General features: G+C 39.9%; 3 protein-coding genes across 4 annotated transcripts; 2 read left to right on the plus strand and 1 right to left on the minus strand.

Moving 5' to 3' along the window:
* Positions 1 to 1082: 1082 nt before the first annotated feature.
* LOC307256612 (coiled-coil domain-containing protein 158-like) lies at positions 1083 to 11026 on the minus strand (the record flags this gene model as incomplete). Its single annotated transcript, XM_080035643.1, has 23 exons — positions 10911 to 11026; positions 10714 to 10773; positions 10530 to 10587; positions 10039 to 10178; positions 9609 to 9793; positions 9394 to 9506; positions 8992 to 9313; positions 8833 to 8888; positions 8290 to 8400; positions 8099 to 8138; positions 7793 to 7912; positions 7368 to 7586; positions 6975 to 7211; positions 6679 to 6841; positions 4993 to 5145; positions 4335 to 4447; positions 3994 to 4152; positions 3776 to 3868; positions 3451 to 3567; positions 2966 to 3117; positions 1827 to 1889; positions 1535 to 1605; positions 1083 to 1204 (listed from the first exon to the last, which is right to left on the minus strand). Exons 2-23 carry the CDS (start codon positions 10766 to 10768, stop codon positions 1083 to 1085), a joined length of 2862 nt encoding a protein of 953 aa, XP_079891769.1. The 5' UTR covers positions 10769 to 10773; positions 10911 to 11026.
* A 147-nt stretch (positions 11027 to 11173) lies between these two features.
* LOC307264880 (cyclin-G2-like) lies at positions 11174 to 16712 on the plus strand (the record flags this gene model as incomplete). Of its 2 annotated transcripts, none has more annotated exons than XM_080046417.1 (7): positions 11174 to 11347; positions 11942 to 12065; positions 12179 to 12316; positions 14325 to 14575; positions 14710 to 14980; positions 15584 to 15786; positions 15879 to 16712. In XM_080046417.1, 6 exons carry the CDS (start codon positions 11943 to 11945, stop codon positions 15988 to 15990), a joined length of 1098 nt encoding a protein of 365 aa, XP_079902543.1. In that variant the 3' UTR covers positions 15991 to 16712. The 2 variants fall into 2 exon arrangements, with proteins under 2 accessions (XP_079902543.1, XP_079902544.1); XM_080046418.1 differs by lacking the exon at positions 11174 to 11347 and having other exon boundaries at positions 11928 to 12065; positions 14710 to 14788; positions 14882 to 14980.
* A 3026-nt stretch (positions 16713 to 19738) lies between these two features.
* On the plus strand, positions 19739 to 23205 carry LOC307256620 (alpha-N-acetylneuraminate alpha-2,8-sialyltransferase ST8SIA3-like; the record flags this gene model as incomplete). The annotated part of the gene is made up of 4 exons (XM_080035654.1): positions 19739 to 19896; positions 21077 to 21199; positions 21782 to 22339; positions 22923 to 23205. The coding sequence occupies 4 exons, from the start codon at positions 19739 to 19741 to the stop codon at positions 23203 to 23205; spliced, it is 1122 nt and encodes a 373-aa protein (XP_079891780.1).
* Positions 23206 to 24912: the final 1707 nt, after the last annotated feature.

The following is a 24912-nucleotide window of genomic DNA, read 5'->3' on the forward strand; positions in this document are numbered from 1 at the left end:
AACTGCCAACCACAACAATAACCAGGCAGCATGTCAAAAGAGATGGGCTGTGAAGTCCTAATAAGATAAGATCATGACAACCGTCTGCCACAAAATCTCAAGACAGCTTATGTCCCTTTCCCATCTATTCAACACGTGAAGCAGTTGGTTTGTAAACAGAATGAGGAGCAGAAACAGATGTATGCAACCTTAGATGTCAGGAGTTATGTAATCCACAATGGACCACGGACTGCCAAGGCTAAAAGATGATACATTTAGACCAGTGTTTGCCTCCGCAGCATCTGGAAACACAAAATGTGTTTCAAAACCTCACTGTAAATAGATGAGAGAAAGGCGAGTTGTGTCTGAAATATTTCCCGATTTCAAAGAAACATAGATGTTTAGGCACTCTGTTTAAGTACAGGGGTTGCTGATGCTTTATGTCTAATGTTGTATTATGTGTAAGCCAATAAAGATGCTGCATAATTGTTAAATATTCTTCCCTATTGGTATCACGATGGAGATATGTGTGTATAGCCAAATCTTCAAGCATGATAAACCAACATTGTGCAAAACATAGATTAATTTAAATTTGGCCAGATTCCTGGTATGAAATAACTCAAACACATTTATAAAAAATATAAACTGTATTTAAACAATAAATAACAAAAATACACCTGATTGGGGATTTCATGAAAACTTCATCCGAGGAGACTTATATAACAAGGAGTTTCTCTGAAAAGAAATGTGTGAAGTAATTAAATTAATTAAAGAGATTATAACCAATCAATCACATTTGTAACAGGGAACTTGTATTGCTATGGATTACATTTGCCTCATATTGCCTCACATTGATCAACTGTAAGTATTAATGTTATTCAGATGTTATCGGTTGATGCAGTATCTTGAAGATAAACACACAATAGAGCTATGTAAGCAGTCAACTCTCATTAACTTGTAATTATCAAAATAATTCTGAAACAAAATAAATTAAGTGGTGTACATAGTTATATGATAAACTGTGCATACATTATGTTCAGTTTTAACAATTTACTGATTAGATGGGCCAGCCTATGCATCTGTCTTTTTTTGTGTCTTGTTGGTCACTGTTGGCTGTTTGGGTCGGAGGTCAGGAGGGAGTGGACGGGGGACCTGCGGCCAAGTGACAGTAGCTGTTGGGTGGTAGTGTATCTCACTGCAGTCACTGGACTTGATGTAAAGGGGCCTAGAAGGGTCATAACATATGTAAGAGAATTACATTTGTGAAAAATTAAATTTTCTTTGTAATTTCTCTCTTGTAAGGCTCTCTTGTAAGGCCAAATTATTTTTTCTAGATTAAATACATTTTCTATAAATATCACAAATGAATATTTAAAAAATAAAATGCTGCTCAAACTGTTCAATACAATCCAAATCTCGAATACAATTTATTCATGATGTAAAAAAACTGAGAATAGCAGGAACATTCCAGTAAAAACATATTTGGGTATATTTGTTAAAAAGGAAACTTTTTGTTGGATTCCTTGAACACGACAAAACATTTCTGAAAACTCACCCTGTCTGAAGGATATGTTGTTGATTATGTTGCCGTTTGTCAGCTCAGCTGTCTTCAGGGAATGTGGCTCACTATATACAGTGTGTGCACAAACAGACAGCCATTAAATCACATTCCATAGCCTGCAGCACTTTGTAGCACCTTGCATGTTGCATGAGGGGTCAAAAGGTCACGTAGGTCGATGGTGTGACCATCTCACAGCCTCAAGGCAAGTCACACTCAAAGCAGTCAACAAGCAATATACAACCCAACAAAAAATTGGGTTGTACATAGTTTTCGGCGCGCTCCCTACCTGCCGCAGGTTTTTCTTCTCAATCTGGAGCCAGCTTTTACTTCTTTGGCGTGGTCAGTACTGCTGTAGGTGACAGTGAAGTATTTGAAAATACAATGAGACAACATATAACATCCCATGAGTCCAGAACAGAACATAACAGAACTTATGAAACTAGGGAGTTTTTCACCTATACAAGATCAACAGCTTGTCTGATCCTTCTATGGTATATACACTCACCGGCCACTTTATTAGGTACAGCGGTACATTTTCTTGTTAACACATATAACTTAACCAGCCAATCACATGTCAGCAACTCAATGCATTTAGGCATGTAGATTTTCACTCTAAACCATCTCTAGGGTTTACACTGACTGGTCCGAAAAAGAAAAAATATACAGTGAGCGGAATTTGTGTGGACATAAAATGCCTTGTTGAAGTCAGAGGTCAGTGGAGGATGGGCATACTGGTTTGAGATGATAGAAAGGCATCAGTAACTAAAATAACCACTCGTTACAACCAGGGTATGCAGAATACCATCTCTGAACGCAAAACATGACCAACCTTGAAGCAGATGGGCTACAGCAACAGAAGACCCCACCGGGTGCCACTCCTGTCAACTAAAAACAGGAAAATGAGGATACAATTTTCACAGGATCACCAATATTTGACAATAGAAGATTGAATAATCATGCCTGGTCTGATGAGTCTCGATATCAGTTGTGACATTCAGATGGCAGGTTCAGAATTTGGCATAAACAACATGAAAGTATGGATCCATCCTGCTGTGTACCATCAACCATGCCATGTTCAAAGTCACATAAACCCCCTTTCTTCCCCATTCTGATGCTTGGTTTGACTTCAGTACATTATCTTGACCACGCCTAAATGCATTACATTGCTGCCATGTGATTGGCTGATTAGCTTTTTGTTTTTATAAGCCATTGAACAGGTGTACCAAATAAAGTGGCCGGTGAGTGTATATTACAGTGCAAGTAGTGAAACACAGTGTGGTCCATGAAACCACTCATGTATGGATCCTTGACTCCACTGACTTCCTGCTCACTTTGTAGCATCACATGCTTTTCAGATGGGACAGGACCTAAGCTAGCCTAAGAACAGCTAATCCTTGCAGTGTGTGGGAATGGAGCCAGACGTACAATGTGATTCTATGTGCTCTCTCCGGTGCCGACCTCCTCCTGTGGAAGCCGCTGCCAGCAGCTCCGTTATCCGTGTGTGGTCTTGGGATCTCAGAGACCACTCCTCGCAGTTCTTTGACCAGAGACCTGAGTTCACAGGCGGGGCTCTCTTGCTGAGGAGAGAGGGGAGAAAGATAATGTCAGTGCACTGCTGTGGTGATATGATGTTCCCTTGAGGAGAGAAGAATAATACAGGACAATCTCACAAAATCTATACCTGTGACAATTAGCGATTTCTCATCACTAAAACACATAAAAATGTATTAGCATTACAACAATACAAGACAAACCAAATTGCATTACTTAAAGACAGGTTTCTCTCCTTGCCAAAGGAATGAAATTCCGTTCATGTTTTTGATTTAAAGGCCTAGCAGATGTGCAGTCAAATAAACAATTATTCACACATGCATTTGATAAGACGAGATACAGGGAGTTCCTGACTGTACCGTGATCTGAGTGTTGGAGGCATGCTGAGGGGGAGCAGTGGGTGCAGATGGGGATGGTGAGTCCAGTTCAGGTGGAGATGCATTCAGAGCTATACGGACATGTTGACCTTTAAGTTCCTTCAAAGAAAAGAAAATTGATTATAAGTCAAGCTTTGTGCTCGGTTCCCTAAACATGAAAGTTATATAATAAGTCAAACATGTACGATGCAGAGAAAAAAACCTAGCACAAAGCATTTTTTACAAACATAGACATACTGTGTTTGTATAGGACGGGTAAGTTATATTCCCTCTTGCAAAAAGACACTCTGTTTATAATCAGCTCTACCTTAAAGACCAGGGCATGTTTGAGTTTAAGACGGAAGAACTCCTGCTCCTTCAGCTGGATGAAGTCTTGACAGTCTGCAAAGCTCTCTGACATCTTTGGGAAGATAAGGAGCAAATTAAACATTAAAACCGTGACAAACAAAAGCAGAGCCAGAGCAGGACTTATAACTTAGGTCAATTTAAAGAAAAAAATAATAATTAAGTGTAAATGAGTGCCACCTTGTGAAGGATTGCCTCCAGCTGGCTTATCCGCTCTCTTGACTGTTTATCTTTGGAGTGAAAGGCCTCTAGTTCATTGCCAAGATGTTTCTTCTCCTCCCTGAAGAAGTCAAGCTCCTTCAGCTGCCGCTGGTGCTCCAGGCTCTGGTAATGCTTCTCCTGGATAGTGTGGAAAGAGTCGACAAAAATATGGAACATGTGCTGTGTTTTAATCTATTATTTTGTTGGACTGGACAAAGTTGTAGACCTGACGAGTAGACCAATTTGGAATGTCCAATAAAAGAAACTAGACATCTGAAACAACTAACAGAACTAATCAAGTTCCGATTTGAGTTTTTTACCTGGTGCAGCTTCTCCACAGTCTCCTCTAAATGGTGGATTTTGCCCTGCAGGGTGTCGATCTGCTCTCTCCTGGCTGTGATCTTCCCCTGCATGTCCATAGCTACTTTGAGACCTGAGGGGGAGACAAAAACCAAGTGTCACACACCTGCATTCCAATTCCCATACTTCCCTGCTATTTAGTATGGTAAAAGAATTAGGATGTCCCAAATCATGTAATCAAATACAGAATGCAGAAAAAAACCTGATGCCAAAATAATTTTTTTATGCGGAAATCCGCCACAATCCACTGAACAGCAAAGTTATGTCACATCGACAGAGCATCTGAGTGAAAATAAGCAGCGATGTGACAGAAATGTAAGCAAGTAAAGGCAAGTTGAAGGTGCGATTTTATGACAAAATCAATAAGTAAAAGTATGTCCCAGTCATAATGCATGCTAAATACATACTTTGTATTGTCAGCTGTAGTATGTAGAATAGTAAAACTAAAGAGGAAGCGATTTAGAACGCAGTTACCCGGATTATATCTGTTAGACTGGAATGAAGCAGACAAGGAATATTTCATGTACATGAGTTGTTGGCAGTCCTAGATTCCAAAGTAAATCACTGTATCGTTATCTTTTAATGAAGTCCTAGTTTAAATAATGCTATGTAGCTTACCGTGTCCTTCGGCTCCCTCCAGGGTCCTCAGGTTGCTCCTGACCTTGTCCAGCTCATCACAGGCGTTCCTCAGCTGACTCTGAAGCCTCAGCACCACACCCTTGTGCTCCTCACTCTTACAGCTGTGGTGCTGTTGCAGCTGCTTGTGCTCCTCTGAAAGCGTGCCCGCACAAACACATGTATTACATTCACAGAGAGAAAAGGCCCTCTTAACACAAAAGCAAACACACACACAACAATAGAAGGGCTTGGTTGACAGTGAAAACATACCAAACACGGTTCTTTGTTTCTTTAGCGCAGCAGGACAAGAAGATCATTTGATTTGGCAAAACGAAGAGAGAACTGCTGAACTCTTTCTAGAATACAGTCCCGTGTAGTTCCTGGCGAATGAAGGCGTCTGTTTACACTAGTTTGCTGAAAGTCCAAAAGGTCATGGTGGATGCTTGACTTAAACAATATGATAAAAGTCCACATGGAATATTATACTATACGAAGTGATAATATCAAATAATAATAAACACAATTATTATCACAATTCCATAGAAAATTGTGATTTTAAACTAAGTGCAAAACTAATTTATTTCATTTTCTACCATCCTTTATATCATGGCTTGAAACAATCTAAGCCTTAAGAAATTCCATATTTTGATTTAGGGTGTATTCACACAGGGAAAGTCCGCTAGTTCACTTGCTTTGGTCCAGACCAAATAGAGTTTAGATTTTTTTTGTTTGGTGCGGTCCACTTTCATATTGCCCCTTTTGTAAGTGAACCAGCATTACGAAGCAAAACCACACGTGATCTGAGATCATTCATTCATTGGACAGACATTCTGGGGTGGAGAGAAGCAGGCTGAACGAAGTAAAAACTGCGAAATATATCATTGATATAATATGGGGTTAAAAATAATAAAAAGTTTCCCATAATGTAAAGCTGACGGCAATTTATTAAAAAAGAAAAGGCACAGTGCTTTCTGCATTTGGGTCGGATCGATTCCGGACAAATTCACACCACAAACGAACTGCAGCAGAGTGCGTTTGGAAACGCACCAAGACCACCTCTTCAGCTGGGTCTCGGAGCGCTTGTTTGGTCCGCCCCCGAGTGCGATTGCTGTATTCACACCTGTCTGAAAGATGCGCACCAAAGGCGGAAGTGCACCTGAGTTCGTTTCAACCGAACTAAACACGGCATTTGTGAATACACCCATAGATTTTTTCTTCTTCTGACAATATCTTGTGTTAACAAGTGGAATAAAAGTAAGACAGGCAAAATCTTAATGTGAATTAGAGAATATTTATCATTTATTCATGAACTGAATCCGATATAAAGTAAATAAATATATACATTTTTCAATCATTTTTTAAAAATTAAGATTTTGTTGTACTTTGAGTATATGATGTTTAAACTGTATATGTATTGATGTGAGGCTATTCAGGCTACATGTATTTAATTGTTAAGACACCTCCTGTGATGCTAAATGTACAGTAAGTTGTTGCAATGCCAGGTTTGTTGGTGTTTAATTTGTATAACTAATTGCATGGGTCATATAAACAACCAGACACTGAAATTAAAGTATTTATTTATTATTTATTTAATCATTATTATAGAGAGAAGAATTCACTAGAGTTTTATTTTGTAACGGGGGTTTGAATGCTGGTCTTGTGTGTTGGGAGTCAATCCTCACTCACTAGTGATGGTGCGTAAACGGCTGCGCCCGTGCTCCAGCTGGGTGTGGAACTGCTTCTCCCTCTCCAGAGTTTCCTCATGGACATGCTGCTGTTGTTCAGCCTGTAGCTTCTGCCTCTCCAGCTCTGCAGCAGCCAGCTCTGACTTCTGCTGCTCTGACTGAGTCTAATCAGCATAAGGCAAAGGGAAAGAAAGAGAGACAGATAGCGATAAGGTTAGTGGTGATGTAGGTTGGATATGAAAGTTCAAAGCAGTGATCTAATCATTTGACAGTAAAGTGTTGTGCCTTGCTCCTGACCCTGAGCTGCTGAATCTCCAGCTTGTGCTGGTTGAGCTGGTTGCTGAGGAGGCTGTTCTCCTGGTGAAAGGTGTCGATGGTGCGGCTGTGTTGTAACGTGGTCTGGATGCTGCTCTCCATCTGTGACCTCAGAATAGTAATCATCTTATCTCTGTCATCCAGCTGCAGCCTCAGTGTCTGTCCTTCTGCGAGCAGCGTCTGGCACTGGCTCTGAGCCTCTTCCAACCTGGAAAAAAGCTGAAAAAATAAAATACGTAATTAATTAAAAAACCTGTTCAAGTTCAACTATGTAACCTTTACGAAACAATTTACTTAATGCCCCTTTAAGATTGAATAGTCACTGATTTATATATATTGGATAATCGGAATAGTGTTTAACGAACGGTTTATTACCTGCTGGGATTCTTGCTGCCTGAGCTGGAGTTCCTTGTTCTTCTCCTCCAGGAGTTCTTGGGATTTCCTCCCTTCCTGGGTGCTCTGCTCCAGAAGGGCCTTTAGGCCGGTTCTCTCCTCCCCACCTATACGAAGCTGTTCCCTGGCTGCCTCCAACCGTCCACTCAGGGCCTGTACCTCCTCCTGGACCTCACACTGCTGCTGCTGCTTACCACATCTCTAGAAGATGAAGCAGGTTTACCAGTTCACCACAGTATTATATTGTATTTTTTAGGTCTTGGGTCTTAGATTCTCCTTTAAACTTTGACTTTTTTTTAAATGCATATAGTATGAGCATTGTTGGAGGAAGCCTGAATAATTAACTTTAATTGTTTTGCATTTGACAAATTAAGATTAGGTTTGACATTGATGGTTGGCTGAAGTACCTGAAGTTGGCCGAGCTGGGACTGAAGCTCCTCTGCCCATTGCACAGATCGCTCTCTCTCTCTCTGGGCGTCCATCAGTTGGGATCGAGTATGAAAGAGCTGCTGCTCCAGACAACTAACCTGCAAGGTCACAAATCACATTCACCATCCAGATAAAAAGGCATTTTAGTTTTCATTCTGGCAAAGGAAGTTTCAAGACAGGACTTCCATCGGTCACTATGTTCATAATCATGTTTGGAATTTTGGAAAAGCCTCAGACTCTCCTTTCTCACATTATTGCCTATAATATGCCTCAAGTTTACTGACCTGACACTGGTGCATTGATGTCTGTTTCTCTGCAAGTTGCCTGGGAGTAGATATTATACATATTTTTTTGTCACACATTCATTAATTCACAAAATCAACATTGTCTCATAATGTACATAAAGGCCTTAGACAGCTGACATTATAGTATAAACTAGCCAGGAAATTATCAATGATTTGGGAAAGATACTTACTTTAAGAGCTCCAACTTGACACTTAAGCTGTCACTGTTGTTTTTTGAGGAGCTCAGTTTGTCAGTCAACAGTGCCATCTCCTGGCCCAGACTTGCAATCAGATCTTCCATTCTAGGACAGAGCAATGTCAAAATTTGCTGCTTTTAGACTAGAGTAGATAGCCTAGTTACACCTTCACATCGTTTTCTAAAAGCAATGCACTACAAGAGATCACACATAAAACAGAATGATGAACATTTTTAAATTGTCAATAGCAACACCGTCCAAGATTTGAATACACTGAGTCAAAAAATGAGTCTGCGTCTGCGTCTTAAATTTTCTTGTTTTATAAAGAAAATCCCAGTTCAATCCCCAAATTGGTTTGTTCAGCAAAACCTCACATTTAAGACACAGATAACTGAAAAAGTTTAGCTTTTTTATTTCCTTTTTGAAAAGTGATTTAAACATTTAATCTTACATCAAAATAGTTGGCAATGGATTTTCTGGCAGCTGAAACAATTAAACAATTTATTGACTAATTGTTGAAGCTCGACATTAAATTACCTTTCTTTTTGCGTATTTACTCCATTGCATTCTTCACTCCCCGAATGTTCTATTGTCTGCCACAAAACATTAAAAAAAAGAAAAGATGACATAATGAGGGGGAAAGCGTGACCCTAAGTCTGCCCTAAACATGATCTGTAACGGACTTGTTGTACTCACCAAAATAATTCTCTCCTGTAGTTTTTCTGTCTCATTGTTAAAATCTTCAGTTAATTTTGCAGCCTGCGATGGCTGTCTTGAATTAGTGGCCACGTTAGGCCTCTGCATGTTGTTGTGTCCACATTTTTTCTCTTGAGATAACAGTGAAGTGTACATCTCCTTTACGTTTTGTTCCAAAGAATCTACTTTCCTGTTAAGCGCAAACACCTCTTCCTCCGTCTCCTGGACCTTCTGGTCCGTGGCCTTCTTGATGTTTTGCAGCTCTTCCAACATGCACAGCATCTTTTCCATTTGACCAACGTGTATCCTCGAATCCTTAAGTCTACAAATAAAAAACATCTGTGGGTCACAGTGATTTTAAACACTTAATTACAGAAGTCAGACTTTTATCAGTGTGTTCACCTCAGGTCGGAGAGGACGTCCTTCTCCATCTGGACTTCATGCAACTTTGTCTGCAGGTTCACGATGGCTTTGTCAACACTGAATGTCTCTTGTTGGGGTCGATCATCATGTGCCTGCGTTTCAGAGGTTAAAATAATAAATTACATAGAGAAAGCTTTACCAATACAGACATTATACAGCATTAAACTAATAATATTAGATTAGAAACTAATAACCTTGTTAAGCTTCAAGTCAGACAGTTGATGAAGACAGTCATCTATTAAATTTTCCAACACCTCCTTCCCAGTAGAGCTAATATTCCTTTGGTCTCCCCCTTGGTTTAAATGATCCAGATCACTGATCAGAGGCTGAGTCGCTGTCTGTGGTTGGGTTGAGAGAACCAAGTTCTCAGGTGAGTCATCTGTCAACAGAGCAAAGGAAGGTTAAAATACACAATAAAACGTGTCTGTTGTCAAAGCCAAGGGATCTTGGTTAATGCATTTCGCTAATCAAATCTCTTTGATAATTTAGATGAAGTGCTATAATAAGCATTTGGGCAAATTTTACATATCATAAGGTTGGTGTTGTGAAAAGTGAAAATAATAAGCGACAACTTACTGCTGCTATAAACACCACCAAATATTGGGTGATGCTGCTTGTACTCACAGACATTAAACCTGCAGCTTTGTCCAGGCGAGCTGTGGACTCCATATGTGCAGCCAAATCTCTCCAAGGTTAGTTTGGTTGCGTCTTCCACCTCTTCCTGAAGCCTCTGGGTTTCCTTGGTGCGCCTGTCAAGCTCCTCGCTGTCAAAGGGTTATTAACTCATTAATGACTAGTACCAACTATATTTATTTAAGAGCTGGAAACACAACAATTTCTGTGGAAACTGTCAAGCCATGTGGATACAGATTACACCATACCATTTGTTGTAGACAGAGTTGACTTTCTTTAAAAAAAAAGAAAAAAAAGAAAAGTACTATTCATTTGACATGCAAAACACATACCAGAATGGAAATGTGATGTGTTTTTGTGTTTAGTTTTTGAGGATTCTATTTATCAATATCATTCCAAATGTTGTGTGGGGTATTGTTGTTATTGAGTGAAGCTCTTTGTGTTTCATTTAGTTGTTTGAAAGCATATTTATGAAGCCTTACCTCAACTCATCCAGTGTTAGACTGTTAAATCTCAGTCGAGGGGAGGTGTCATCGGTCTCTGTAAAGTAAGTTAAACACTGTATGTACACTACAATGACTTGTAGAAAAAACAACACTTCCAAACAGTTATGTTCATTAAACAAACAAGCTGACGAGAAACAGAGGAAACCTGTGTTTATCTTACCTGCTGCCGCTTGTGTTACTTTGGTTCGGTATGTTGGAGATTCAAAATGCGCCATTTTAGCTGGAAAGCCCAAAAGACTGGGTGTAAGAGGGCTGAAACTGCGATGACATCTGTCTTCACTTTAGTAGTCAATTAATAAGTATTAAAAAAGCTATCTTGCAGCAAAACAGTGCAACACTTCGTAACATATGCATCACCATGGAAACAGCATCCGGTTGCTAATTCATAGCAAGCATCAAAAACTCGACGAGACTTTGCGGTAATAGTTCAATAACTTTCTACAGACTTGGTCGCTTAGATAAGGAAAAGTTTCTCGGTTAAATTACTTTAAATAGAAATTCAAAAGTAACGTTAGCGCCCACACTTTTAAACAAACCGTCAACGTCCGCCCTTTCTGTTACTGGTTTGTTCTGACGTCAAGATGAAGTGATGCATGATGGTCATTGTGGTTCACAATTAACTCAACGGTTGTTTATTCAGGGCGGACCCTCTCTTTACGGCAGGGATCAAGGATTTTGTTTTTAACATTTTTCGCCCAACAGCTACAATAGATATGGAAACATGAAGAATTGAGACGTGTATTTAAGTTGCAGCGCTCTTATTATCCTGCACGTCGGCTGCGTTTGGGGGCAAGGTAAAGACGACGTTTTTTTTATTGTCGTTAGCCAGCTAGCTAAGTTGGCGAACACTGACCTTATATGTTTTTGATACGGTTTCAGCTTTTTTACATTGATGGTTGCTTTTTTTTAACCCAACCCTCACATTTTAAAATCGGAATAAAGTGAGCAGTCCAAGGCTATTATTTTTAACCTCCTTTGAAATGCACAATAGTGTTTGTTTTGTGATTGATTATTTGACCTAGTTTCAGTTTTTAAATTCACGTCCAAACTAATGTCAATATTGCTGTTGTTTTCATTTGATGAATGTTACATTATTCAGCAGTGTACACACTATTCCTATTAATCAGTGTATTCAGTTAATTATATTGTAACAGTAGTGTTATTATGAAATTAGTTTAGGAATGTGTAGTTTTCTGGGTAGTAGGGCGTGGGGGTCTTCCAGGAAGGGATACCTGACACCCAGTAGGTGTGGTCTAGCTCACACCATTTATATGCTGTCTTGTTTCACTCGTAAACGTAGGGAAACAATTCCCCTTGTCTCCCCGCTTTTTACATGTATTTGTCTCTTTGATGGCACTGCAGCACCTCTGAAATATGTTGTTTTATAGGATGAGGGATCTGCAAGCCATTGACAGCTTGCTCTTGAAAGAGTTGAAGTCATGTTGTGCGAAGGAGTACAACTTTCTTCCCAGAGAGACTGGCCTGAGGGTGATGGAGTCGGCTGCCACAGAGGTAACCCACTGAACTACTTCTGCATTGTCTGGCTGTCTGCAAGGACATATGGGTTTGCTTAAAGTAAACAGTGTTTCCAGTGATCTCTATTAAATATGTAATGTCATTTTCAGAAACACAGCGGAGTGTCTGCGAAATGCAGGGACACCAAAGTGGTAGAACTGTGGGGCCTGACCAGTTTCTTTGGATACAGCACCCAAACGTTTGTTCAAGCTGTCAATTTGCTGGACAGATTCCTCGCCCTTATGAAGGTAGGAATATAACAAAACATTCAAATTACAGCATGAATCTGTATATTGTTTTGTACTTTAAAGGTGAAGTAAGCAGTTTATTGATGTTAATATAAGTGTTAAATTGCTCTTTATTTATACAGTGATCACTTACATAATGTGCGCGTTTCATAAAGCCGATCTCTCAGTCAGCTGCTCTGCATGTAATCTAGGGCTGGGTATTGTCAAGAATCTCACGATTCGATTCGATTTCGATTAATTAAGTCACAATTCGATTCGATTTCGATATTGATTGAAATGCTTCGATATCGATTCAGTATCAAGTAGAAATACACAAGAAAGAGTAAAATAATTAAAATTAAAATTAAATAATTATCTATTTAATTTTATGCCTTGTGAACAAACAGCCATGGTATAACTCTCTCCTCTTAGAAATTGTAACATAACATCAGCACAATTGACAGTGCTGTATTAAATGTAATGTATTTAAATCATGTATAGTATTTCTTTCTTTCTCACATGACATCTTTGAACAATAATAACACATACGAACCAGGTGCCTTCATTTCTGGTAACAAATAAAACATTAGCACAATACCAGTATAAGGTGTACAAAAGTGAAAAAAAAGTGCTGTATTGGAATTCAGCTCTCATACAAAAACGTAAACAGACACAAAGCCAGTGCAGGTCATATGGGTGTGCTGCTCTCTGCCCTTTTGTCGCCACTTTTAACAACTCACACTTGTGTGGTGTGCATGCGCAGTGGCGCAGGAAATACTAAATACTAGTTGAATTTTTATTTGAATTTTTTTTTTTTTAATGAATCGATTATTAACTTTTATGAATCGATTCGGAATCGTTCGAGAGAGAATCGCAATGCATCGGAGAATCGATATTTTTACCCACCCCTAATGTAATCGGCAAATAAACTTATTGGAGGATCCCGAAATTGTTATCCAATCACAAGAGAGAACGCTACAAACCGAGACCCGTCTCACTCATGGTCTCACTGCCGGTGCACGCCAGAGCAACAGATGGGTGAATGTGTATGCGCCTACAATGGCGGAGCATGTAAAAATCCTTCCCAATGTCTGTTTTGATGGTTTTTATCATATTTTATCACACTTATGGATCTGAGATGATGCTAGATAACTCGCTGCTTGAAGACCGCAGTGCATTAATGTGTTGATGTAGGGACGAGCGAGTGGACTGCTAACTGCAGTAACTGACAGGAAGTTAGCTAAAATAACCATTCCGCTTATAGCACCTTTAACCAAAGTCTACTTTCTATGTTCATAATCTAATTTTTTTATTATTGTTATAATTTATTTAATTAATTAATTCAGATACCATGCCTTTTTATGTTTGGTTTTACTCACTTTAATACTTCTATTTTCTCTTAGTATTTTTTAAATTATTTTATCTTGTGCTTTTACCCTTTGTTTTCATTCAATCTACTACTTGAAGTTCCTCTGGGTTTTCCTCGATAAATGATTTATGAGTTTATGGTGGTGTTTCCCTCAGTTTCTGTTTCTATTGAGTCCTGTTTTTATTGAGGCCAGTTACTAATTCATTTGTTCTGTGTTTGGATTGGAAGGGGTACAGTCTTTAATGTGTGAAGCACTTGGTATTACATTTTGTTGCATGGAAAGTGCTATACAGACAAACTCTGATTGGTTGTTGTCACGTTTAGGGTTGCAAAGGGGTGGAAAGTTCATGGTAAATTTCCGGAAACTTTCCATGGGAACTTTCACTCTGGAATATTAAAAATTGGGAATTATAGGAATGAACTAAATGTCGGTAATTTAAATGATCTGTTTCATATATTTTAGAGCCATCCTTACATTTAGTAAATTCCTGTTTATTCCCAAAATTCCTGTTAATTCCCATGGAAAGTTTCCAGCTTTGAAAATTCCTAGAATTTTGCAACCCTAGTCACGTTCCTATCACCAGTCAAGTAAGCAGAATGATCACAAGGACCGTCATGGTATGTTTACTCAAAATTCTCACTGCTGTTCTACTGTCAAAGGTGCTGCCCAAACACTTGCCCTGCATTGGAGTCTGCTGTTTTCACATTGCCGCCAAAATGGTTGAGGAAGAGGGCAATGTTTCACCCACCCATGAACTCATTCGCATCAGCCAAAGCAAATTCACCGTGGCTGACCTCTGTCGCATGGAGAAGATCATCTCAGAGAAACTCACCGTGGAGCCCCAAGCAGTGACCGCCTTAACCTTTCTACACCTATACTATTCCGCCTTCACGTCCCTGTTCGCTGGAAGGTAAACATTCCTTTTGCTTCCTTTAGTTTTTATTGCTGATGCATTGCCCCTGTGTGCATGGAGTTGGTCAAATAGATTCTGCTTTATGAGGTTTGTGCTGGCAGATCATAGTAGCATTCCCTCTATATTTCAAGGGAGGAGATCCCAAGCATTGGGAGACTGGAAGCCCAGCTCAAAGCCTGCTTATGCCGGCTTGTTTTCTCTAAAGCAAAAGTAAGGATTGTTCCTGGGAGATCATTTCACAGCATTGCAGCTTTCGCTTTGAGCCTCGGGACTAGTTCTTGTTACTGTTTTTCTCCCTTACAGCCGTCAGTGCTGGCGCTGTCCCTCATTGCTCAGGAGTTTGAGGCCCTCCAGTCCATCCCCTTGTTGAAGATTGTCCAGCAATTCAAAAGATATTTAAAGGTATAAAAAGAGTTCTGCAACAACTTTCTGAATAAATCAAAATGTCTGCTTGTAGGGTAAAATGATCATTACAAGTGGTGAGACAGTGGTTTGGACTCCAAATGTCTTGTTTTTTCTACAGCCAATAGTACAACACCGAAAGATATACATTTCACTGTGACAGAGGATTTAGCAAAGTTTTTTTTTTACAATTATTAAATTTGAAATTTTTAGCCAATTTTTTTATTGTATCGATTAATCTACTAATAATTGCAGCTTGAATACTTCCATTAGGTCCCTTATAATGTCTGATGTCCATTTTATATCCTTGATATTTAAGACTTGGATTATAAATCATTTTATTTCTATGTTTTTCCGGACTTTATCGTCCACTCCTGTCAGACACTGAGAAAAGCCATGATTTACCTTTTTGTCATGTTAAGTCTCTTCTTTGGTTGAAATTGTTTTAGCCCTCTAGTTCCAGCATTTCTTACATTCATTGCTGTGTGTCATGCTTCCTCTTGTTGAAACATGTAGCAATGTAACATTATGCTGTCACTGGATATTTGTCCACTATTTCTGTCTGCAGCCTCTCAGATGTTTCCTGTTTGCCTCCCTTCACAGATCAGCGACAGCGAGCTGCTCCACTGGAAGGAACTGGTGGCCAAGTGCATGACTGAATACTGCTCCAGCCAATGCAACAAACCAGACAACAAAAAGCTGGTTTGGATCGTGTCCCGGAGAACCGCACAGAACCTACAGGCCAATCACTTCAGCGTACCCGGCCTGCCGACTATCCCTGAGGGGAGCTGGGACGAGAGTGAGAGGTTAGTAGTTCAGTTTTTTTCTCCGTCTCCCTCATGCTGTATTTCATCTAAGTGATGTGTCTGAGTATTAATGGCCTCCTCTTCTTTGGCAGCGAGGACTCTTGTGAGGACATGAGCTGTGGAGAAGACAGTCCATGGGGTTCGCCTGGAAGTGACGGCGAAGGAGTCTTCTTCCCCTCCGCCTTCCTCAAATGCAGAAAGTGATGCTTCCTCGTTGTGCAGTAGTATTTTGTCATCTGATCTGTTACTGAGTGAAGGTGGTCACCGTGTTTCAGAGCAAACATGTGTGTTTCACTTGTCATAGTGTGTGCACCGTCGGACAGGTTTTTTGATCATTAAGTGCCTGTGTTGATTCAGTTTACTGTGTTTCTTTTAATGTAAAAATACAAAGAAAAAAAATGTATCGTAATAATGCAAAATGGAAAATTGCAACATCATGGCAGCTTGAAGGCAATACATCTGAATGTCTTTTTTTCCAAGAATTTCTCTCTGTGTCTGAGCTTGACACATTCCAGGAAAAACAGTGGAGCACAAATGACGTTCACTCACTGTTGAATACCAGCTAACATACTAATACATTCTCAAACTTTATTTTTTTTTACCAGTTTTTATAATCAATACCATACGTATTACCAGTATTTTGCAAATGTATGTTATACACCATTCTAATGTGACGTAGTTTCTGACAATGCCAGACTGTATATGCATGGGTACATTGAAACATGTGATCATGAATGGATGTTGTTCATGTTTACCAAAATAAGCTTACTGTAAAAAGAAAAATCTTTAAAAAAAAAATGTAAATAACCTGTAAAAAGGAAGACAAAATACTATGTTCTGTGAATGCTACATTGTGTGTCGTCTTTAGATATAACGTGGACTATGTTGGAAGGGTCGGAAATAATCCTTCCAAATAAAAAAGAAGTTACTTTTTTCTAACACTTGTTTCTTTCTTTGTCCACCAGGGGTGCACTGAGACATATTAAGAAACCTGTGTTCACACTCCTATTTAGATACATCCATACATAGCCTACATACTTTATTCATCCTGAAGGGACATTTTATTGTTAAAAATAATAGCAGAATCAAAAATCAAGTGCAAATGTGTTATATGAGCTCAAACAAATGAATTATATTAATTATTAGTACAATTAAACTGAAGTATTTCAGATGAGCTATAAAACTAGGTCAGGAATAGTTTAATGGATGATACACATGAGCGTCAGAGGACTCATTCCACACCCGCACGTAAAACAATCTATGTGTCTTGAAGTGAAGACCAAACTGCTTTTAAGAATTAGAGAAAAACACTGACGGGGAACATGATACGTGCAATATATGAATACTTTTTGTTCCTATAGCCTAAATATTGCTGATCAGACATATACTTTTAAGGAAGGTTTTAATAGGCGTTCTACTTGTAGGAGAGTGTTTACAGTGTACTTCACTACACTAGTAACTAAAGCTGTCAAAAGTGCTTTTCTCAATCAAATATACCTGTAAAGCAGCAACAATGGAACTAGAACTGCAAGCAGTTGTGGACGGGGGCCAAGCGGGGCCAAGCCGTCCACGCGACTCGGGATGGGGCGTCGTCGTCCGCGGTGCCGGCCCCTCGCTTCACGGAATCCGGAGACGTAAAGTTTTTGACTGTGGGATGTTCGGTGTGGAAGTTATAGCCCCAAACGCGTTTTCTTTGCTTTTTGTGGTTTTGGCGCCCCCTATGGATGACATTCGCAAAACTGCGTTAGATATAAAGATGCAGCTCAATGTACCAAACAAGTGGATGTCAAGTTTTTGAATGTGCGATGTTTGGTTGGGGAGTTATGAGCAAAATCAAATTGTCAACCTCTCCACTTTTTTGAATTTTCCCGCCAAATAGTTCGAAACAGGAAGTAAAAGTGCAAAACTGAGTCCGGCATACATAGGAATTTCTTGGCCATATTTTTTGTATAGACTCAGGTATGCCCCATGATAGTCTCCATTGAGTTTCAAGAAAATCCCTTTTTTTTTTTTTTTAAAAGGATTTGCGCGAATGTTTGAAGCGCTACCGTTTGGTCTTCCGATGGTCATAGAAAAATTATTTTGATAACTTTTGCTCGTGGGAGTCGGTAGAGCATAATGCTTTTGGTTTCGTCCAAATCGGATAAAAACTCTAGGAGGAGTGTGTTTTGGTGACTGACAGTTTTTGCGATGTAGGAAAAAATCTATATATACGCAAATGGGCGTGGCCTATCCCAAAAGATGCAGCTGACTCGTGGGCATCAGGCCCCCAGGATGCTGCCTTCTCCGAGCAGCCAGCATGGACTAGTGGCCAACCCATTGGTACTGCATGCTGTGAATGGGAGCTTATTTTCATGGTAGCCCTAAGGCAGATTTCCCCGTCCACACCAATACAAGCGGTGAACAAGATTGTGTCGCCGCAAAAATTTTCTGGATATCAATCATAGGCTCAAACTGATCTTTAGACCATATACTATTAAAACTGAAGTTTTTTCATTTCAAAACGCCACATCAAGCGTTTTATTAGCCCAACGGCTTTTAACGGCTTTCAGTTTGTTTTCGAGGGAGGAGGAGGGAGCGTGCCAGGGCTTACATGAAAGCAATATGGCAGCTTCCTTGTTGCTTCTCTGCGCCAATGAGCAGCTTTCATAGGAATGAATGGGCGCCATTTTTCAATACGGTGTCCATTTCTTTATATGTCCATGGTGGGCATCTGTGGATATAAAGTTTGTGACTGTCGGACTTCCGGTGTGGAAGTTATAGCCCCAAACGCGTTTTTCTTTGTTGTAGCGTCACCTAGTGGTTGGCATGTCTGATTTTTTGTGTCTGCGTACCCAGCACGGACCTGGATAAGCCCGACAAGTGGCATGTCCAAACACGTTATGGTTTGGGCTGCAGCACCACTTTTACGAGATTTTGGGGCGCCAAATAATAATAATAATAAGCATAATTCCTACTAAATCAATAGGGTTCCATGCCCCGCATTGTCATGGAACCGCGATGCTCTGCATTCCTTGGTCCCTTGCCCTTCTCGGGCTTGGCCCCCTAATTACTCAAGTACAGCGCCCACAATGTACTTTAGTCATGCTTAAAGGCCAGAGGGGATTTCACTGTCTATTATTCTCATCTTTCTACCCCCATCTCTCTATTTCTATCCCATTCAATTTATTATTGGACAAGCTTTCCTTTATGCTGAGAGCTGCAGAGAATAGAGTAGAGTGGTTCAGTGAGTGTGTGTGTTTGTGTGAAGAATGAAACGTGTACAGGGATCTTTGTGAGGACCAGTTTTAGCTTTTAACCATCGAAATGAGGGCATTTTTGGAAAGGACATCTGGCTTCTTCAAATGCCTGTTTGATGGTTAAGACTATGTTTAAAGGTTCAGGTTAGAATTAGGCTAAGAGGTTAGTTATTAATTTCTGATGGTTAAGGTTAGGGTAAGGGGCTAGTGAATGCATTATTTCAATACTAGTCCTCACAAAGATAGAAGTACAAGAATATGTGTGTGTGCGTGCGTGCGTGCGTGTGTGTGTGTGTGTGTGTGTGTGTGTGGTGATGATGCTACTGGTGATGCTGCTGCTGGATAGTGGTGGTAGACGGGGCTTGGTCTTTCACTTGGCTGGATGTTGTGTTGACACACAGATTTCTGCTCCATCTCCTTGATTAAACCGGCAGCCCGGAGGGGAGTCTCTCATCGGAGTGTGAGGCAGCAGCAGTATAGTGAGGGAAGCTGTGCAGGCAAGGCAAGAAGAGGAATGAGAGCGGACCGAGCCGACGCATCTCCACCATGCAACCCACCAGCACCACCAGCCGTCCATTTTATACGATTATATGAGCCGATGAAAGACAATCGATCCGAGTTCTACAGACGTGCAGCAGCAACTGTGTGCGTTGATAACACCAGAGGCCAACGCCTCGCTGCAGCTACATACAAGGAATGAAAACGCTTCCAAGATGGCCCGCATCGCCAAGGCCCTGGGTTTGGTTATTCTGTGCGTCGCCGTGCTCATCCTTTCGCTCATCAGCTATGTGTCCCTGCGCAAAGACAGCCTCTTCTCCTCCTCCAAATACTACATGGGAGGTCCGAGGATTATGTTTCATGCAGGATTTCGGTGAGTAGCCTACTAATTAATTTCTGCCGAGATTGGAGGTGCTATATGGTGGATGTGAGACCAGGGTTTAGGGGGTTGTAAATATAAACAGAGGAGTAAGGCCTTGTGGGTACGATCCAACCTGGATGTTGGGGCCAAATGTATCCTGTTATTCAAACAGTGAGCTATCCGCGGTGCTGATCTTGTTGCGAGACTTGTAGGTGGTATCAACAAATCACGTCTGATGTCTGTACCTCAAGATACACTGGCACATTTGGTTACATTTTGAGGGTACACTTGCACTGAGTTTGAGCTGATTTCCATTCCCATTCTTTATATTACTACTCTGCTACATTTAAAAGAAAGGGTTACTTCCACAACATTTATCTGACATGGTTTGGATACAAGTTCGTTTAAAGATCAAGATTTTACCAACACAAAACAAATACAGTACATGACAAGTAACAACATTTACTCAAGTATTGTAGATTACTGTATGGATATAATATATGATGCATTAATGAAATCAACAGTTTTTAAACTAAATCAAGTTGGCTAATACATAAACAATTCCAATCCGAAAAAACTATGTAGATAGAAAATGGGTAGCCTACCATTTCTTAATGGAATGGCTTATTTATTTATTTTAACGAAAGGCTTTATTCATCTGTACGCGTGGGTAATCCATCTTCATCCATATGTCATTAAGAAGATGGGTTTTAATCCATCTAATCCACGGTTGCCAATGTCTGTAAATTGTCAATAAATGGATTTTGGTGCAGATCCAATGCAGAAGGTCTTTCCAGAACTGTACAACAAGTGAAAGCAGTTTTCCACAGCCTGGAAACCCAAAGGTTGACGTTAGTAATGATATATACATCACTGGAAACAGATCAGATTCATGCAAATATTTCTAGGCTGTTGCATTCAATAGGTTGAGAACACTTGAATCTGATGCTGATGATTTCCTTCATTAATGCTCATCTTGGTGACTTGAAAAAGTTGTTGACTTCTCAGAATAACCAGAACAGATATGTATGGATTTTATGTTATACATCTTAAAACCTTCGATTACCTTACCTTTACATTAATAATCCACTAGAGAACAAAACAAACTAAAATAATTGAGAGTAAACCTTCAGCTGGTCTACATGCAATACTGTCTCATAATTATAATTTTTTGACTGATTTTTGCTCACAGGTCTCAATTTGCCATGAATTTCCTGGACCCCTCGTTCATCCCCTTAACTAATGCCCTGAATGAGGAGCTCCAAGGAAAACCATCCAAATGGAAGTTCAACAAGACTGCTTTTTATCATCAGAAGTAAGATATTTTCTATTTTGTCAAGGTTTTCTATCTATCTATCTATCTATCTATCTATCTATCTATCTATCTATCTATCTATCTATCTATCTATCTATCTATCTATCTATCTATCTATCTATCTATCTATCTATCTATCTATCTATCTATCTATCTATCTATCTATCTATCTATCTATCTATCTATCAGTCCATCCAGCCAGCCCATGCTTCCCAATCCCTTCTGAAAAAAGATGAGCCTAGTTTGGATCCCAAATTTATCTTTAGACTTGCAACCACTGGACATGCTACTGAGTATGTACTTTTTGCACATATTGATTGCAGGATTTAAAAAAAAAGGTTTTTACTCGTAGTGGAATATATTGATGTACTAGTACTTTCGCTTAGTATCCAGGGTACTTTTTCCACCACTGGATGTAAAAATTGTCCATGGCATTTTTGGATGTTATTTAACATATGATGTTATTAGATGGTCAGAAACCTAGAGAAATAGCGTACATAATATCAAAAATATAAAATAATCCCATAAATATCAAGGTAAATCTCAATTGGCTGTATATAACACATAGTTTTCTATTTTCAGGAAAGATATCTTCAACCACATCGACATTCCCACCAACTTCTCCCTCACAAAGAATAGTGTGCGTGTGGGCCAGCTGATGCACTTTGACTACTCCAGCCACAAGTATGTCTTCTCCATCAGCAACAACCTAAAATCCCTGCTCCCAGACATCTCTCCTATCCGCAACAAGCATTACAGCATCTGCTCAGTGGTGGGCAACAGCGGCATCCTGACAGGCAGCCACTGCGGCCCGGAAATCGACCAGGCCGATTTTGTCTTCCGTTGCAACTTCGCTCCCACAGAGTTTTACTCCAAGGACGTGGGAAAGAAGACCAACCTGACCACCTTCAACCCCAGCATCCTGGAGAGGTATTACAATAACCTGCTGACCATCCAAGACAGGAATAACTTTTTCCTCAACCTGAAGAAGCTGGAGGGGGCCATCTTGTGGATCCCTGCCTTCTTCCTCCACACCTCGGCCACAGTCACCCGGACTCTGGTCGACTTCTTTGTGGAGCACAGAGGCCAACTGAAGGTGGAACTGGCCTGGCCCGGAAACATCATGCACGATGTCAACAAGTAAGTCAAATGTTTAACTTATAGATATCATCGTGACCCTGTGCCAGTTGATTACGTACATTAAAACAGTCAGTTTTTAGCGCGGCGCTTGTGGTGTATTGGTTAGAGTGTCCCCCCCCTAGAGGCTAAGTCCTCATCGCAGCAGACCTGGTTCGAATTTGACCCATGGTCCATTCTCTGCATGTCCTCCCCTCTTTGCCCCATTTCAACTTTCAAAATGCCTCAATTAAAAAAAGAAAAAAGAAAGAAAAAAATGCAAACATTTTCGATATGTTTGAATAAATATGCAAATTTGGCAATATCAGATTAATTTTGCTAAAATTGTGAATACATCAAATATGAAATATTTAAGCAGGGGATGGGGGTAATCATTCATTCAAATTCACTCTGAGTATAATATTGTTTAAATTTCTAAAAGCATAATTGTACACATTACCTAACAGGGGAGATTAAATAGACAGAGAATTTAAAATCATAAGGAAAGTGGGATTATGTTGGGCTCATGTGATGAAGGATTAATTACAGTGTCTGGATTTGAGTTCAGATGTTGTGATTGACGGACTTTTTCTTTTCCCCCTCACAGATACTGGAAGACTAAAAACCTTTCCCCCAAACGCCTCAGCACTGGAATCCTCATGTACACGCTGGCCTCGGCCATGTGCGACGAGATCCATCTCTATGGTTTCTGGCCCTTCGGCTGGGACCCCAACACGGGCAAGGATCTGCCTTATCACTACTACGACAAGAAAGGGACCAAATTCACCACCAAGTGGCAGGAAACCCACCAGCTGCCCACCGAGTTCAAACTGCTCTACAAGCTGCACAGGGAAGGCGTGATTAAACTCAGCCTGACGCACTGCAATTAGACACACAATGAGGAAGTTGAGGATGGTTGACTATACGGCGGACGGGAACCAGATACAGCTCAAACTTTAGTTGTGACTCACAATGCATGATAAGTGTTGAGGCAATTTATGACGCCCTCATTCTACGAAAACACGCTCACGTCAAACTGTAATGTCACATGAAGATGTCAGGATGTCAATCACAGACTTTGCACCACATTGTTACTCATTAAGGTATATTGTTGTCTTCAGTACTTAGGACTTTTATGCTGCTCGGTTGCTTCCATTATCCTCCTTTGCATGGCTAGTGGCCGTGGTCAAACAGCTCGAACAGAAGATTTTTATTTTTTTTTTTTAACTGGAGTTTTCGGCTGTGGAAACACAAACTCTTAAATCTTCCAGTTCTGTTTGACACAATGTTGATCAATCACATTTCACAACAATATACTGATTCTATACACTGACATCACTGCCTAATCTCAGGGAAGGAGTTAGATCAGTGTTTTTTTGTAATCAGATTCAATGCCTAAACAGAGGCGCTGTTCCTGTTTTTAGGTCTTTTTCCCCCATAAGGTGTCAAACAATCTGCACTGCTCTGGAAGCTGGTATTGTTTACAAGACTGTACTTATATTGACTGTCCAATTAAAATTTTGATGAGATTCTTAAATTTCTTTGGAATAATAATTAACATTCCAACAGTAAGCCATACATTCATGGACAGACGATACTGTGTTGTTATTACAATATTGAATTTTAGAAAATGGTATCTGCCTACATTAGGTTTAGAGACTATGAGACTTTTGAAATATCTTCCAACAAGACTACAAGTCTGTAGCCATTCTAGCAGCTACATTTGAATCACAAAGCTTAGTTTAGTAAATAATTTGCGACCTAAAAACTAAAGAAGGGAATGCACTCTTTATTACAGAGCTTTTGTTGACAGGGGGGAAATGAATTATTCGTCGTGTGACCACATCAATTCCAATATTTGTAACATAAAATGAATGAATGTCATATATGACTTACTGCATCTTGTATAAAGAGCATGTTCCATTTAAATGGCATTGCATGTGAGGCACTAACAAATGTTTTAGGCAAGTTTTATACAACCTTTTGTGAAGATTGTTTTTGAGGAGAAAATATTTGTTTTTTGCTGTTGTTTATATTCCTGGTGGTGTATTCCTTAAGAGTATCACCAATGACTTTGTACGAGAGATGTTTGAAGGTTAAAAATAAAGTACAACCCTACTGCTATATTTCACATGGGACCAAACCTCTACAGATCAATTTAAAAATCAATAAGCTTTATTTTTTGTAAATGTAGATAATCTGGGGTTTTTAAAAACAGCCCTCCGTGTCATCCCAGACTAAAGAAGACTGGTGGATATGGCGTTCAGGATGACGGGGCCCAAACAGTGAAAGCTGGCCACATGATCATCTCATGACTCTGAGACATGTGTTCTTTGTTGCAAATTCTTTCTTAGGCCGTGGTTAACTGCAAAGACCAATGCAGTCATTCACACTTAGCGGATTCTAAGGGGTGCTTTTGTGCTCGTTTAGATAGTCTGGTTGGCATTACGTTGCCATCCTGTCCCACACAAAGCGCTTTTTTTTTGTCCGTCTTCTTAGGATTGATGCACATTTTAGGTTTTTTTGCGTCTCGTGTCCGAATCACAGTGAGGTCACCACAGCAACCATGAGAACATATAATCTGATGAGAACGTTTG

Source organism: Ammodytes marinus (genome assembly GCF_949987685.1).
Source record: "Ammodytes marinus genome assembly, chromosome: 2".
Taxonomy (NCBI): Eukaryota; Metazoa; Chordata; class Actinopteri; order Uranoscopiformes; family Ammodytidae; genus Ammodytes; species Ammodytes marinus.